The sequence below is a fragment of the Pseudonaja textilis genome, chromosome 1 (assembly GCF_049901715.1).
Source record: "Pseudonaja textilis isolate UNSWEBS1 chromosome 1, rPseTex1.2, whole genome shotgun sequence".
In the NCBI taxonomy this organism is placed as follows: Eukaryota; Metazoa; Chordata; class Lepidosauria; order Squamata; family Elapidae; genus Pseudonaja; species Pseudonaja textilis.
In genome coordinates, this window is record NC_141990.1 from 20235683 (window position 1) to 20248642 (window position 12960).

General features: G+C 44.4%; 1 protein-coding gene across 1 annotated transcript in view; it reads right to left on the reverse strand.

The window, feature by feature from the left end:
* Positions 1-652: 652 nt before the first annotated feature.
* TMEM132E (transmembrane protein 132E) overlaps positions 653-12960 on the reverse strand; it is a 259941-nt gene continuing 247633 nt past the window's right edge. Inside the window, exons 6-9 of the mRNA XM_087927354.1 lie at positions 12365-12570; positions 8733-9012; positions 6349-6540; positions 653-3494 (exon numbers count right to left, since the gene is read on the reverse strand). Of these exons, the coding sequence (XP_087783480.1) occupies positions 2460-3494; positions 6349-6540; positions 8733-9012; positions 12365-12570 (1713 nt within the window). The 3' untranslated portion in view covers positions 653-2459. The remainder of the gene's footprint in view (positions 3495-6348; positions 6541-8732; positions 9013-12364; positions 12571-12960) is intronic.

Consider the following 12960-nt stretch of genomic DNA (forward strand, 5'->3'; position numbering starts at 1 on the left):
CCTGTTAAAAGCAAACATTCAAACACCAAGAGCTTGGGATATATTGAAGGTTAACAGCAAAATAATATGTGCCATCAGGGTCTCATGACATCCAACTAGTGCAAAGTGCTGTTTTATTATTCCTTTTTATTAATATACTCACCTCTTTGAGCAGGTGGCTAGGAACGTGGGTGAATAAGCTCTTAAGAAGGAATATGCCTCTTAACTTCAACTGACCTTGCCTCCACATCTTGGTTTGTCAGCTTTACCCATAATCTTCTACAGATTGCTGTGCATTGCCAGCAATACTGGTGTTCTCCAGATGCATTGTGATTGCAACTTGTAAGGGCAAAGTACACCTTAGTCCAATATTTTGCTTCTCTGCAGACTGGTATATGGCCCACCGTTACTTCTCACAACTGTGTTTTTGAAGGCATGGTGCCTGAACTTAAAAATAATCTTGTCCCTCAAGACTCAGCCTTTGATCTAAAACATGGTGGCTCCAATTCAATATTTCATGGGCTATAAGCATGTGCCATGTGGAAAACCATTTTGACTGTCCACTTTTGTAGTTGCAGCTCAAATTACCTTCATTTTTAAATATGGCAACCAGAACCATACATAGATTTCCAAGTGTGGTCATATCCTAGATTTATATAAGTGTGCTACAATGCTGACCATTTTTAATTCCTTCTTTATTTTTCCCAGTTGGAGTTTGTCATTCCCACAACAGTCATATACATTAGCATCTTCACCGAGGTACCCTTTATGACCCCAAGATAATTTTCCTGGTTAGTAACAGACAGTTCAGGCCCCAGCTGTGTATATGAAAAATTAACGTAGAGTGCTTTGCTCCCAATGAATCATTTTATACTTACTTGTTCTGCTGACCTCTGCTTGTATGTGCCTTTTCTCCCCCCCTCATTCCAATATCAAAAAGTTTCCCGGGACTCTTTGAGAAACTGCAATGTCAAGAGATTCTTCGACTTTGCTCAGAGGTCACCCACCAGGTTGATTGTCAAGGATATCATGATCCTTCTGAGGATCACAGCCAGTATTTTCACTGGCAAGTGCCAATTCTCTTTCCCAAAGAGAAGAATAAGTAGACGGAACAAGGACCCAGGGAGAGATTTCTGGAAAAATTAGAATCCTGAAGTCAGACTGGACTGATCTCTCTCTCTCTTTCTCTTTGAAATAAAAATGTGAAGTCCACCCCTCTGTATAATAGCAGCTCCTGATCAAGGTATCATCTTGCTTGCCCTTTTCTAAATTGTATCATGACCCTTCGTGCAATCTATGCCTTGTTGTGTACCCTTGGGAAGAGCTTTGTTTCCCATGTTCCTGGACATCACAGAAGCTCAGACGGTGAGGCAGAGAACAGGGGAGGGTTCAGAGAGGGCTCACAGTGAAAGACTAGTAGCTATACCTCCCTCTTCCCTCTTCTATAGGAAAAAATGCATTTCCTCAGCAAGAAAGGGAAACTGCTCCCAACATGGCTGTCAACTGATGGAGAAACCAACCAGGAGGATCTTTCAAGCCCAAACATCCCACATATAAAAAACAGGCAGGTTAGGAACTTCGTCCCTCTTTGGAAATTAGATGGCTTCTTCTAGGAAGATTAATTCCCACTCTCTCCTGCTTGAAGTTAGAGGGTGCGCTTACTATCAATACACAATTTTGGAAAACCGAGACTGGAACTAACTGGGGAGGAAGCAGTACAGGCAGTAGAAGGGGAAGATGGTGTTTGGAGTAGCGGGGGGAAGGGCAGTCCTTTTTCTCAGCCCCCCGCCCTCCCCAGATAGCACATGGACAGCCACCTTGTGAGGGTCTAATGGCAATCTGGTCTGAGGTTTCCCCCTCCCACCAACTAGAAGACTGTTCCATTTGGCTCCCCCTGGGCCGAGCAGAATCCCTGAATATTATTTATTTTAAAGAGTCAACATTTATTGTGCAAGAAAAAAAAAAAAAGCCGAGAGACCAAAGGATTGCATCGCCTTTCAGAGAGAGACGGGCAGCAAAGGCAGCAGTGGATGTTGGCAAGGCAAGGAGTAACATTCTCCCAAGCAACCCATCAGGTGCAAGGACCAATTGCACACTCTGGCTTCATTAACCAACAATGGCTCAGACCCTCCCTTCTCTTGGCCTGCTTGATGGCGCCAGTCAGTCCGCAGCCCCACTTGAATGGAGTGATGGCACCCAGCCTGCTCCGGCCAAGTCTCCTTCAACTATACAGAGTGACCACAAGCAGCCTTTCCTAAGAGCTCTCCCTCCAAAAGAAAAGAAAAGAATAGATTCATCCCATTCTACAAGATGTCTGGTTTTCCTGTAAAACCATTCCTGGTCATGCAGGTGGGCTTGTCCACTGAGAGGAAGAGCTAGAGAAGAGCCCAGTGGGGCAATGCAATCTTAGCCATTTCAAGCCCAGAGAGAGCATCCCCATTCATCTCTCTCCTTGGCTTGTAAGTGTTGGGTCCGGCCCATTACGCAATCTCCTTGATCCTATGGATGTAGTTGTGCAGCTCCTCAGGCTCCTGCAAACTTATGTCTTGACAGACCCACTCCAAGTCCTCTTCATCTGCTATAGGAATAGAGTTATAGGCCAGTTCCTCAGAGGGCATGGTGGCAAAGGTAGTAAATTTGACCCGCTTACGCTTGGAAGTGGGAGAATTGAGTGGGTCCTCACTCTGGTCCCTGGTGGAGCCACCGGAAGAGCCATCCCCCCGCCCGTGAACCTGACTCTGCACACTGGTTTGTGAGGAGCCGCTGCTGTGGTGGTCACCATGGCAGCAAGTCTGCACATTCTCCAGTGGGTTGCCTGGGCTCTCAGGCTGAGGAGAAAGATCATTCTGGGCCCGCAATGGTTGTCCATTTCCCAAGAAGACCCAGTGGTGGGAGTGGTCCATGTTGGTTTGTCCTTCTGGCGGGATCCGTTTGTGCCGGTACTTGAGTACAAAGACAATGCAATTAATAAGGAACACCAGAATGGCTAAACAGAAGACACCAAGCAGGGCATACATGCCTATTTCCAGGTCTGTGAGTCCTCGGGAGACTTGTACGTAGCCAGTGGGAATGGTTGGGAAGTCCTCCGTTGGAAGAATGACACTGGGTGCCCAACTCTCCTGACTTGGCACCAGAGGCCACTCTACTTCCACCCGTGGTGTGGTGCGAGGCACACTCTTCTCCCGTCCAGGTCTGCTAGGAGTTTGGACAGGCTCATAGTCATAAGTAGGTTCCTCCTCAGAGCTGAAATGCACACGGACATTGGCCAACGTGGTGGCCAGCACGCTCTTGCGCTTGGTCTTCTGGCAGCTTTCGCAGATCAGCAGGTCAGCTTTGATCAGCTCGCCGGACCCTTCCCCTTCAGCCCTCACTAGTGGGAAGGTCCGCTCGGGCACCACCGATACCACTGACTTGTCCTGGCTTGTCACCACCAAGGTGTAATCCTTTGGGTCATACAAAGAGAGGGGAGCAATTGTGCCATCGCTGTACGACACCCAGAGACTGAGCAGAGCTTCCTATATGAGAAAGGGGGAAAACAAAAAAAGACAAATCTGTTTGGAACCACTCATAAGCTTTTGCACAAGAATGTGTTTTTGGATCTCCCAGGAGACCTCAAAGGGCTTATATGGAGAAAGAACCTTTTAGTTTGTGGAGAGCCCAGTTCAAAATGCAGGCCTCCTCATTCCGTTCAATAGAAAATGATTTTCTGGTTTTTTTTTAAGTCTTTATTTAAGAACTTTTCTACCTTAGGAACTACAAAACATTCCGGAATATCTTTCCTTCAGTTGATATAGTTGGACTGCCAGGACAGAAAGGTCATGAATAATTGTCAAGCACAATTTCAGAAAAGCTTCTCTGCCGATCGAGGAAGACATAACAAGGCGTCCTTTGATCTCCCAGAACCTGCGACCCCCAGTTTCAAAACCACCACTCTCTTATCAGTCCTAATTCCCCAATTTCTACTGTTTTCATCCATCTGTTTCCATGTTTTATATAAAACCTTCTCCAGCTTGCCACCCTCCAGATATTCTGAAATGCAAATCTCCCCATCTACTCTGCACATTAGCCTGTCCTTTTTTCTCAAATTGGTCTCCCTTTTGTCTGATTTATTCATACCCAGTCACAAGAATCTCAATTTTCCATATTCACTCAACATGGAAAACCATACATTTGGATTAACAAAAGGAATATGTAGACCATATGTGATGTACTCTAGCAAACTATCAAATAAACATTTAGGAGGCTACAGAAATCTTGTAATAATTTCCTTCCCTGGTAAGCTACCTTCTCCTAGACACTTGCAGGCTGAGTCCACACAACATTAACCGATTAAAAAGCAATGATGTTTAGCATGTGGTGTGAATGCAACTGCCAGATTCTTTAACTGAGTTTGTTCACTTTATTGAGCAAACCCAGTGACATAATAATGTATTGTGAGAAGAATTTTGCTGCAATTTTCAGTGATTAAACAGAACCCACTAAAAGCCTGGAAAACTTACTAAGTACATATTTCTCTGAACCTTTTAAAGATTCAGCATCTCTGCAATGAACTAGAGTTCCGCTTCCACATCAATGCACAGAAAAATTCAGTCCCCTGTTAGGGACATTTTTGAGAAGCACTTTGTTCAGACCCAGTTCCATCTTTCCTGTGGTATCCTGGTTCTCGGTCTACAGAGAATATTCTCAGGTGAGGCAGCCTCTCATCCCAGGGGCCTCTCTTTGCAGTTTGAAGAGAACAGCTGGCCTTCTCTTTGGCCGTCTGTGAGAATGGGACGGTTGTGGCCTGTCAGTCACCGGCTCCTCCAGCAGCCAAATCAGAGGAGGAGGAGGAGGCATGGGAGTCAGGGTCAGCATCAGGACAACCTGGGAACTCTGAGGGGGAAGAGGGAATGGAGCTGGCAGAGAGAGAGACACACACACAGAGGCAGAGCCTGGGCCGTCTGTCAGCCCTCAGATGGAGAGTCAACAGCTTCCAGATCTGGAGGTGGATGATGAGGAAGAGGAGGAACAGCTGGGTCCAGTGCCTGATGCACAGAGGCACAGAAGGCAGAGAAGAGGAGAGCAGTGGAAAGCCATGAGGGCCGATCCTTGGGAAGGAAGAGTCACTGCTGCTAGTGAAGCCCCATCCTAGCTCTGAGGTAAAAGGCAGGGGGCGGAGATGAATAAATGTGGCAGACAACTATTCATCTTCCGCAGGGTTGGGATTCAAATTTTTTAACAACCGGTTATGTGGGCGTAGCTTAGGTGGTGGGCATGGCTTGGTGGTCATGTGACTGGCTGGGTGTGGCCAACTCAACATCACTCACATCGAGGCATGCATCTCTTTGCCTGGCCTCTCATGACTGTGGGGATGCTGCAACAGTTGTAAGTGTGAAAAATAGTTATAAGTCACTTTTTTCAGTGCCATTGTAACTTTGAATGGTCACTCTACACAAGCAAAGTACCAGCAAAGGAGGGAAAAAAACTCCAGAGAAGTTCCTGAGAAAGGAAGTCTAGTCCTGCCAAGAACGTAATAAGGGTCAACGCAGAGGCAGTTTCTGTAAGCAACACCAGAATGTTTCCTTCCTGCCTTCCTTACAGGATTAGGCCAGAAATTTCTTCTAACAACGGTTCTCTGAACTGCTTAGAATGTTAACAACTGGTTCTAGCAAATAGGTGCGAACCTGTAGAATCCCACCCCTGATCTTCTGGCCGGGGGGACTTGTTAGCCTGCAGTGAGAGAGAAACTTATTGCTGGAGCTGCTGGCACTACTAATAAAGGAATCTTTGAGTTAACTTAAGAGGGTTTGTCATGTTCGGGGACCTGGATCAGAAAATCCTTTATTACTCTAGTTGCTAGTAAATGCAGCCATTAAGGCAATCTAGACATACTTGACATTGCTTATGTTTTGTTCAGGCAACATATCCAGAATGGGTAGGGGAACCTTTTTACCTAGCAGCAAAAATTTGGACAGGAAGGAGGGGGAAAGAAGCATGGTTATGAGGATTGCAGATACAATCCTGTGCAGATGTGCAGAAGGCAGGGGAGAGGAGAGCAGTGGAAATCCATGGGCCGATCCTGGAGAAGGAAGAGCTACCGCTGCTAGCAAGGCCCCACCCTAACTCTGGGGATAAAAGGCAGGGGGTAGAGATGAATAGGTGTGCCAGACAACTATTCATCTTCCGGCCGGCCGGACTTGTTAGCCAGCAAGATAAACTTTTTACCAGGGCTGCCAGCATTCCTAATAAAGGAATCTTTGGAGTTCACGTCAGAGGGTTTGTTGTGTCCGGAGAGCTGGGTCAAAACAGGGACCAATCTATTCCCTTGAGCCTTGGGGGTTTTTGGGAACGACAACGTGAGAACACTTTCCTAAGAGTGGTCATCATTACCTGCTTGGAGAAATTGAGCGTCTGCTGGGCTGTTGTCTTGGCCACAATGGTGTGGCTATTTCCAGGGCTGGCATGAAGGGAAAGGGAGAGGTTTGAGACCACCTGAGCTTTCAGTTCCACAATGGTAACCTTCTCATCAACCACAGTCACTGGTGTCTCACCAAGGACAGCTTCCATAAGTGGAGAAACTACCTGTAGAAAAAAGGGATGCCCTTATTGATAAAGAACTATGATTGAGGATACAGAGAATCAGATTTCTGAAAATGTGAAAAGAACTCTAGTAAAACCATAGGAAGAGCATTAAATGAATATTTCTTGATTAAATGGAAAATGCTTCAAACTGAGCATTTTCCCCTAATATAACGCAAAATGTTGGTAGCATAAATTGGGGTGGGCTGGAGACTGCAAACAGTGTGGAAGGGCAAATGTAGCACACAAATCTCATTGTAGCTACCTCTCTCCCAAATCTCTTCTTATAAAAAAAAGATGCTCCAATTTCACTTTTTTTTTTAGTTGACTTTTCTTTTTTCCCCAAGAACCACTTCAGATAATGGTAGGCAACAATCAGGATGAAATAGGCCCTGAAATCTCTCTCTTTAAAATGAAAACCCTTCTCCTAGCCCAGAACCTGACATTTTTAGGCCCAGCAAGTAGAAGCCAAACATATACTGATATTCTTAGAATCAAAACTTTCACTTAAAAAAAAGAATATGAGAGGAATAAAATATACCTCCCATTGCTCAACGATAAGCAAGGCTTAATTATATACGCAGTATATATATATGCGCAGTATATATATATATATGCGCAGTATATATATATACTGCAGCACAAAACATGGATACAAGTCTATATCGCTGTCATAACTTATTCTTATCATCTTTTTCCTAAATATGTGGTTATCTCACATGAGGAATATGTTTTCATTTTTTAAAAAAAACAAGGAATACATTACAGGAAAAGAAATGTCCATGACAGAACAACTTCTGAGGTTTTGTAATAGAGGTTCTGGATTTCAAAGCTGCCTCCTGGCGTCTATGGCCACATTTTCCATGTCCCCCGCTGGGACTGGGCTTCTCCTAATAATAGAGCCAGTCCACAGATCATCACCCATTCATGATCTCTCCTTCACATAGACACACAGAAAGTTCTTCAAAGAGTATCCTCTCAACGGGAGGCACACCGACCTTGAGCAGCACTATCTTTGAAGATGGCAGCCTGGGATTTTTGCTTAGGAAAGCAATACAATGTCAAAGCCTGGAATTAATTGAAGTTAGAGAGATCCCTGGCACAGAGTCAAGCCCTGCTCAGAAATGTTCAGGGATAAAATGCACAGGAGAGAGAGAGAGAAAGAGAGCGAGAGAGACAGAGAGAGGGGGAGAGAGAGGGGTGGAGAGACAAGGAGTATGGGTAGGGAATTGCAAAATGGAGGAAGAAAAATACACAAAACCCTTCTTCTAGGCCTGCCTAACCCTAGCCAACTGCTAAACTGGCTAGGAACTGTGACCTTGATAATCTGACATGCAACAGATTGTGGAATACTGCTTTAAATACACTGAACCACACACGAAATGGGTTATGCCTTCATATCTGAATTCTCTGTATTAGGATTCAATCAGTCAGTCAGAATAGAGCTGGAAGGGACCTTGGAGGTCTTCTAGTCCAACCCCCTGATCAAGCAGGAGACCCTATACCATTTTAGAAAGGTGGCTGTCCAGTCTTTTCTTAAAAACCTTCAGTGATGGAGCATCCATCCACTTCTGAAAGCAAACTGTTGCACTGGTTAATTGTCCCCACTGTTACGAAGTTTCTCCTTAATTCCAGGTTGCTTCTCTCCTTGATTAGTTTCCATTTTTTTACATATTACATATTTAATTTACATACCTAGTGTTACAAATTATTATGTAATATGTCACTCCTACTCCCAAATTCATGTTCGCTGGTTGCTAACTCCTTGAACTGACTCCACTGAAGATCCCATTTTAAAAAAATAAAAGGTACTGACTGGAAATACGATGCTGGGTTGCTATTGTTGCTCTAGAAAATAAAGAAGTGGGATAGGTTGGGTGGGGAAAAAGTTAGATAGTTTTGAAAACAGGACACTTTCTTTGCCTCCAAATGTATGAGACAATAACAAGCAAAGGGGTTATCAAGGATTATCTGCAAACTTATCCTTCCTTCACTTTTGCCATTACAACAGACAACCTGCTCCGTCTGAGGACAGCTTGTGGATCATTTAATGAAAATCCGATGGCATTTACTTGGATTTTATGTATCTGAGAGATGACACCAATGTCCTTCCTTCCTTCCTTCCTTCCTTCCTTCCTTCCTTCCTTCCTTCCTAATATATATATATATTAGTTCAGCAGTTGATTAGCTTTTACCTTGAACAAGGTAGCTCCCGGCTCCCTGCCAGCTAGTGTTTTGCTATTGACCATGTGTGCCACACGTGGGTTGTCGACCTTCATGAAGTCACTGACTAGGTCTGTGACCTCCACCATCCACTCAGGCCCCAGCATGGTGACCACCTGATCTGTACCCTCCGAGGAGGTGGTGTGGAACTGGGTGAACACTTGCAGGGTGGAATGCTGGTACTGAAGGGTGCAGCCCCTGCTTTGTCTCCGTTCTTCTTCCTCCTCCTCATCGTCACTCTCCCGTATGGACCTGTGAGAAGTTGAAGGACATCAACACAGGAAAAGGATTTGGTTGGCAGCTTTTGTTTTAAGGCAAACTATTTTCCTTTACTTCTGATCAAGAGGGGTTTTTTTTCCTCTTAGATGGTCAGAAATCAGTTTATTGACCTCCAAGAAAGACGACCATGAATTTAAGATAACTGCACCTCTCCCCGCCTAAATTAAGAATTGCAGATAGACAAGAAAAGAAAGATAAACAAAAAATGCCACAGAATGCCTAGCTTCCTCAGCTTATCAAGCTGACATTTCCAACTGGAGCTAAAACCAACCCTGAGAATTATACCCCTATCCCACAGGTAGATACAAATAATCAGAGTTGGAAGGGACCTTATAGGTCATCTAGTCCAACCCCCCGCCCAAGTGGGAGACCCTACACCATTTTTGACAAATGGCAGTCAAACAAATGGTGTCAAACTCGTGGCCTATGGGCCAGAGTCACATACTGGCCATGCCCTCCCTGGTTTAGTGAAGGAGAAAAAAGTCATGATACATCACGTGACAACGCACGTTTGACACCCCTGCCCTATCCCAAAGAAATGGATGGATATGATACACAGTATAGCAGTGTGGATATCTGTACAAATTCCTGTCATGAGCCAGACTCCTAAACATCAGGGCAAACAAAATTAATTTATACTAGCTCAAGGAATAGATATTAATTACACTTAATTTTTTGTTTGTAAAATACAGTATCTCATTTACAAAGCTGGTTGATTGCTATCAATGTATTCTCTCTCTCACACACATGTTTTTATACTCATCTTCACACAAGTCACAACACTGGCAAGTATACGAAGGGAGGGAGGGAGGGAGGGAATACGTATGATGAAATGTTTTAAGGGGGAGAAGGAGAGACGGGGAAATCGAGAGCCATCCAGAGTGCTCCACAGGTGTTACAAAATAAGTTCACCAGACAGTTTCTTTTGCCAAGCAACACTAATCTGCAGGTCTGCAGTCATTACCATTTCTTGCCCATATGTTTATCTTCATAACGTACTCTATCCTTGCCATCGAACTGAAGGGAATGCCCTGCCCAATTAATTAAATATTTTTGGGGGGGTGGGCATGTTCTGTTGTCAGGTAGATAAAGTACCACCATGGTGTCACACAGCCAGCTGCATCTTGAAGATGATGGCAAACCCAGAGTGAATATTTCGGATCACAGTCATGAATTGAATGTTCTCGTTTATTGAGCCGTGCTTATTGCTTATACATTTGGCAGCTGACAAATACGAATATCTAGTATAGCAATCTAGTAAGCTCAACCTAAGCTTACCTAGCATAGCTCTCCCTATTGGCCACCCAAACATCTGCAGAAGATTTCCCCATCCTATTCCTTTCTGCACTGCTGGAGTCATGGGAACCACATCATGCAATCATTTAAGGCAGGGGTCTCCAACCTTGGCAACTTTAAGCCTGGTGGACTTCAACTCCCAGAATTCCCCAGCCAGCTGGCTGGGGAATTCTGGGAGTTGAAGTCCACCAGGCTTAAAGTTGCCAAGGTTGGAGAATCCTGATTTAAGGAAGTAATCCCCAACCTTTTGGGCACCAGGGACCGGTTCTGTGAAGGGTAGTTTTTCCATGGGTAAGGGAGGAGAGGCGTGATTTCACGTGCTGCCTGGATCCCAAACATTCACAGATGGGGCTTTGCTCGGTTGCACAGCCTGGTTCCTGGTGGGCATGAACTATTAATGATCCTCAGACTGGGACTTGGGGACCCCTCACTTAAGGCATGCTCTATGCAGGAATCCAAATTAAATTTCTCTCTTCGCTATATGACCCCTTTTAAGGGAGATTTGGGGAGGGGCTTAGAAATATTAATTAATTAATTAAATATTCAAAAAGGGGGAATCACTATCTCTGTGGGTAATTAGTTCCACCATGCAATTAATCTTCCCGTGTAAATTTCTTCCTAACATTCAGTTGAACTAACAGAATAACAAAAATGGAAAGAACCTTGGAGGTCTTTCTTTAAGCAAGAAACCCGATACTATTTCAAACAAAGGGCTCTCCAATCTCTTCTTGGAGCATCCACAACTTCTGGAGGCAAGTTGTTCCAATGACTAATTGTTCTTACTCGCAGGAAATTTCTCCTTAGTTCCACATTGCTTCTTTTCTTGATTAGTTTCCATCCATTTGTTTCTTTCCCTGCCCTCAGCTGCCTTGGAGAATAGCTTGACTCCCTCTTTTTGTGGCAACCCCTGAGATATTGGAACACTGCTATCATGTCATCCCTGGTCCTTCTTTTCATTAAGCTAGACATACCCAATTCTTCCCACTGTTCTTTATGTTTTAGCCTCCAGTCCCCTAATTTTATTGCTCTTCTCTACGCTCTTTCTAGAATCTTAACATCTTTTTTATATTGTGGCGACCAAAACTGGATGCAGTATTCCGAATGTGCTCTAACAGTTGGAATCTGCCATCTTAATATCCATGTTTCTGTGTCTGCCCTCTGGTATGAGAGAGAATAGATAAACTGTGAGAGATGATGGCCATGGAGGAGAAAGTGGAATGAAGGACTACGATGAGGCAGCAGCTTCCCAGGAAGGAGGAAGCTCATTCCAGCACTGGAAGGGGCCAAGACAAGAGGCAGCACAACCCAGAGATGGATAGGAGACAAAGAAAGAGTTTGAATAGCCACACCCTAGAATCTCCCAGAGTATATCCGTTTGGTTGAGGGTAGTAAGGGTTGACTTTGGCAACACTGATGTCCAGCTAAGCCCAAGAATGACATGGAACAGTTCAGCCAGAGCTTTGCTTGCACATAGCAGACAGAATGTTGCCAAACTCAATCCTTACCATCCTCAGTCCAACAGATATAATATATCCTGGAGATTGTAGGGAGTACCTATCTAAACTCTCTTTCTTTGTCTCTTGTCCATTTGTGGTCTGTGCTGCCTCTCATCTTTGCTGGGAAGCTGCTGCCTCACCACAGTCCTTCACACTACATCCCCCCTCTGTGGGCACCATCTCTCACAGTTTATCTATTCTCTGTCATCCCAGAGGGCAGACAGAGAAACATAGATATTAAGTTGGCAAATTCCAACTGAGTGTTAGGAAGAAACTTACATAGAAGACTAATTGCGCCGTGGAACTAATTACCCAGAGAGATAATGATTTCCCCTTTGTTGGATAAACCAGCTCACCTCCACAGGCGCCATCTCGCACAATAACTGTCATATCCCCATTCGGGCTTCTCCTTCCAAAGCTAAGCCTTGCTCAGATGCTTCTATCTCTCTTGGCTAAATTTCTATCCCAATAATCCTCCTCCTCTGAAGTTGTTCTAAATCTTTGTTAAAGTACAGAGTCCCAAACTAGCCTACCTCCGATCAGGTAAGATGGGAACTCGCCATCCTTTCACTTGGCTGAGGCGTGGGTCAGACAGTTCAATATGAAGAGGGAGTTTGGGGACCCAAACCGTCATCTCCAAGAGGGCACTGAGGTGCTCATAGCTGAAGAAGACACCTGCATTCATGGACCCTCTAGACTCCTTGCCGCTCACAAAGACATAGTCACAGCTACTGGACACCTATAGAAAAATTGGGGAGGAAAAAGAAGACATGTGGAAAATGGGAGAGGGGGAGAAGACATTCCACATTTTTATGGATTTTTGAAGACTCAAACAAAGGATGTTTTCTAAACTGCCCTCTTACATGTCTGCTGATTGTTTTAAAGCATTTGTGACACGTCTGTAAGAAAGAGGGGAAGAAAAAAAAGAGAAGATGGATACTTAAGTAAAGAAATCATAGCAACAGCACAGATTTACCGAAGCTTTTCTAATGACCAAATAAAAAACAGAACCAGAAAAAGAAATGGTTTGGAAAAACATTTCCATTATATCTGATCAATATGCATATTGGCTAAGTAAACAGTGGCCTTTACTAGAGGGGCAGGCAGTTAAGGATACTGCATAATTTCA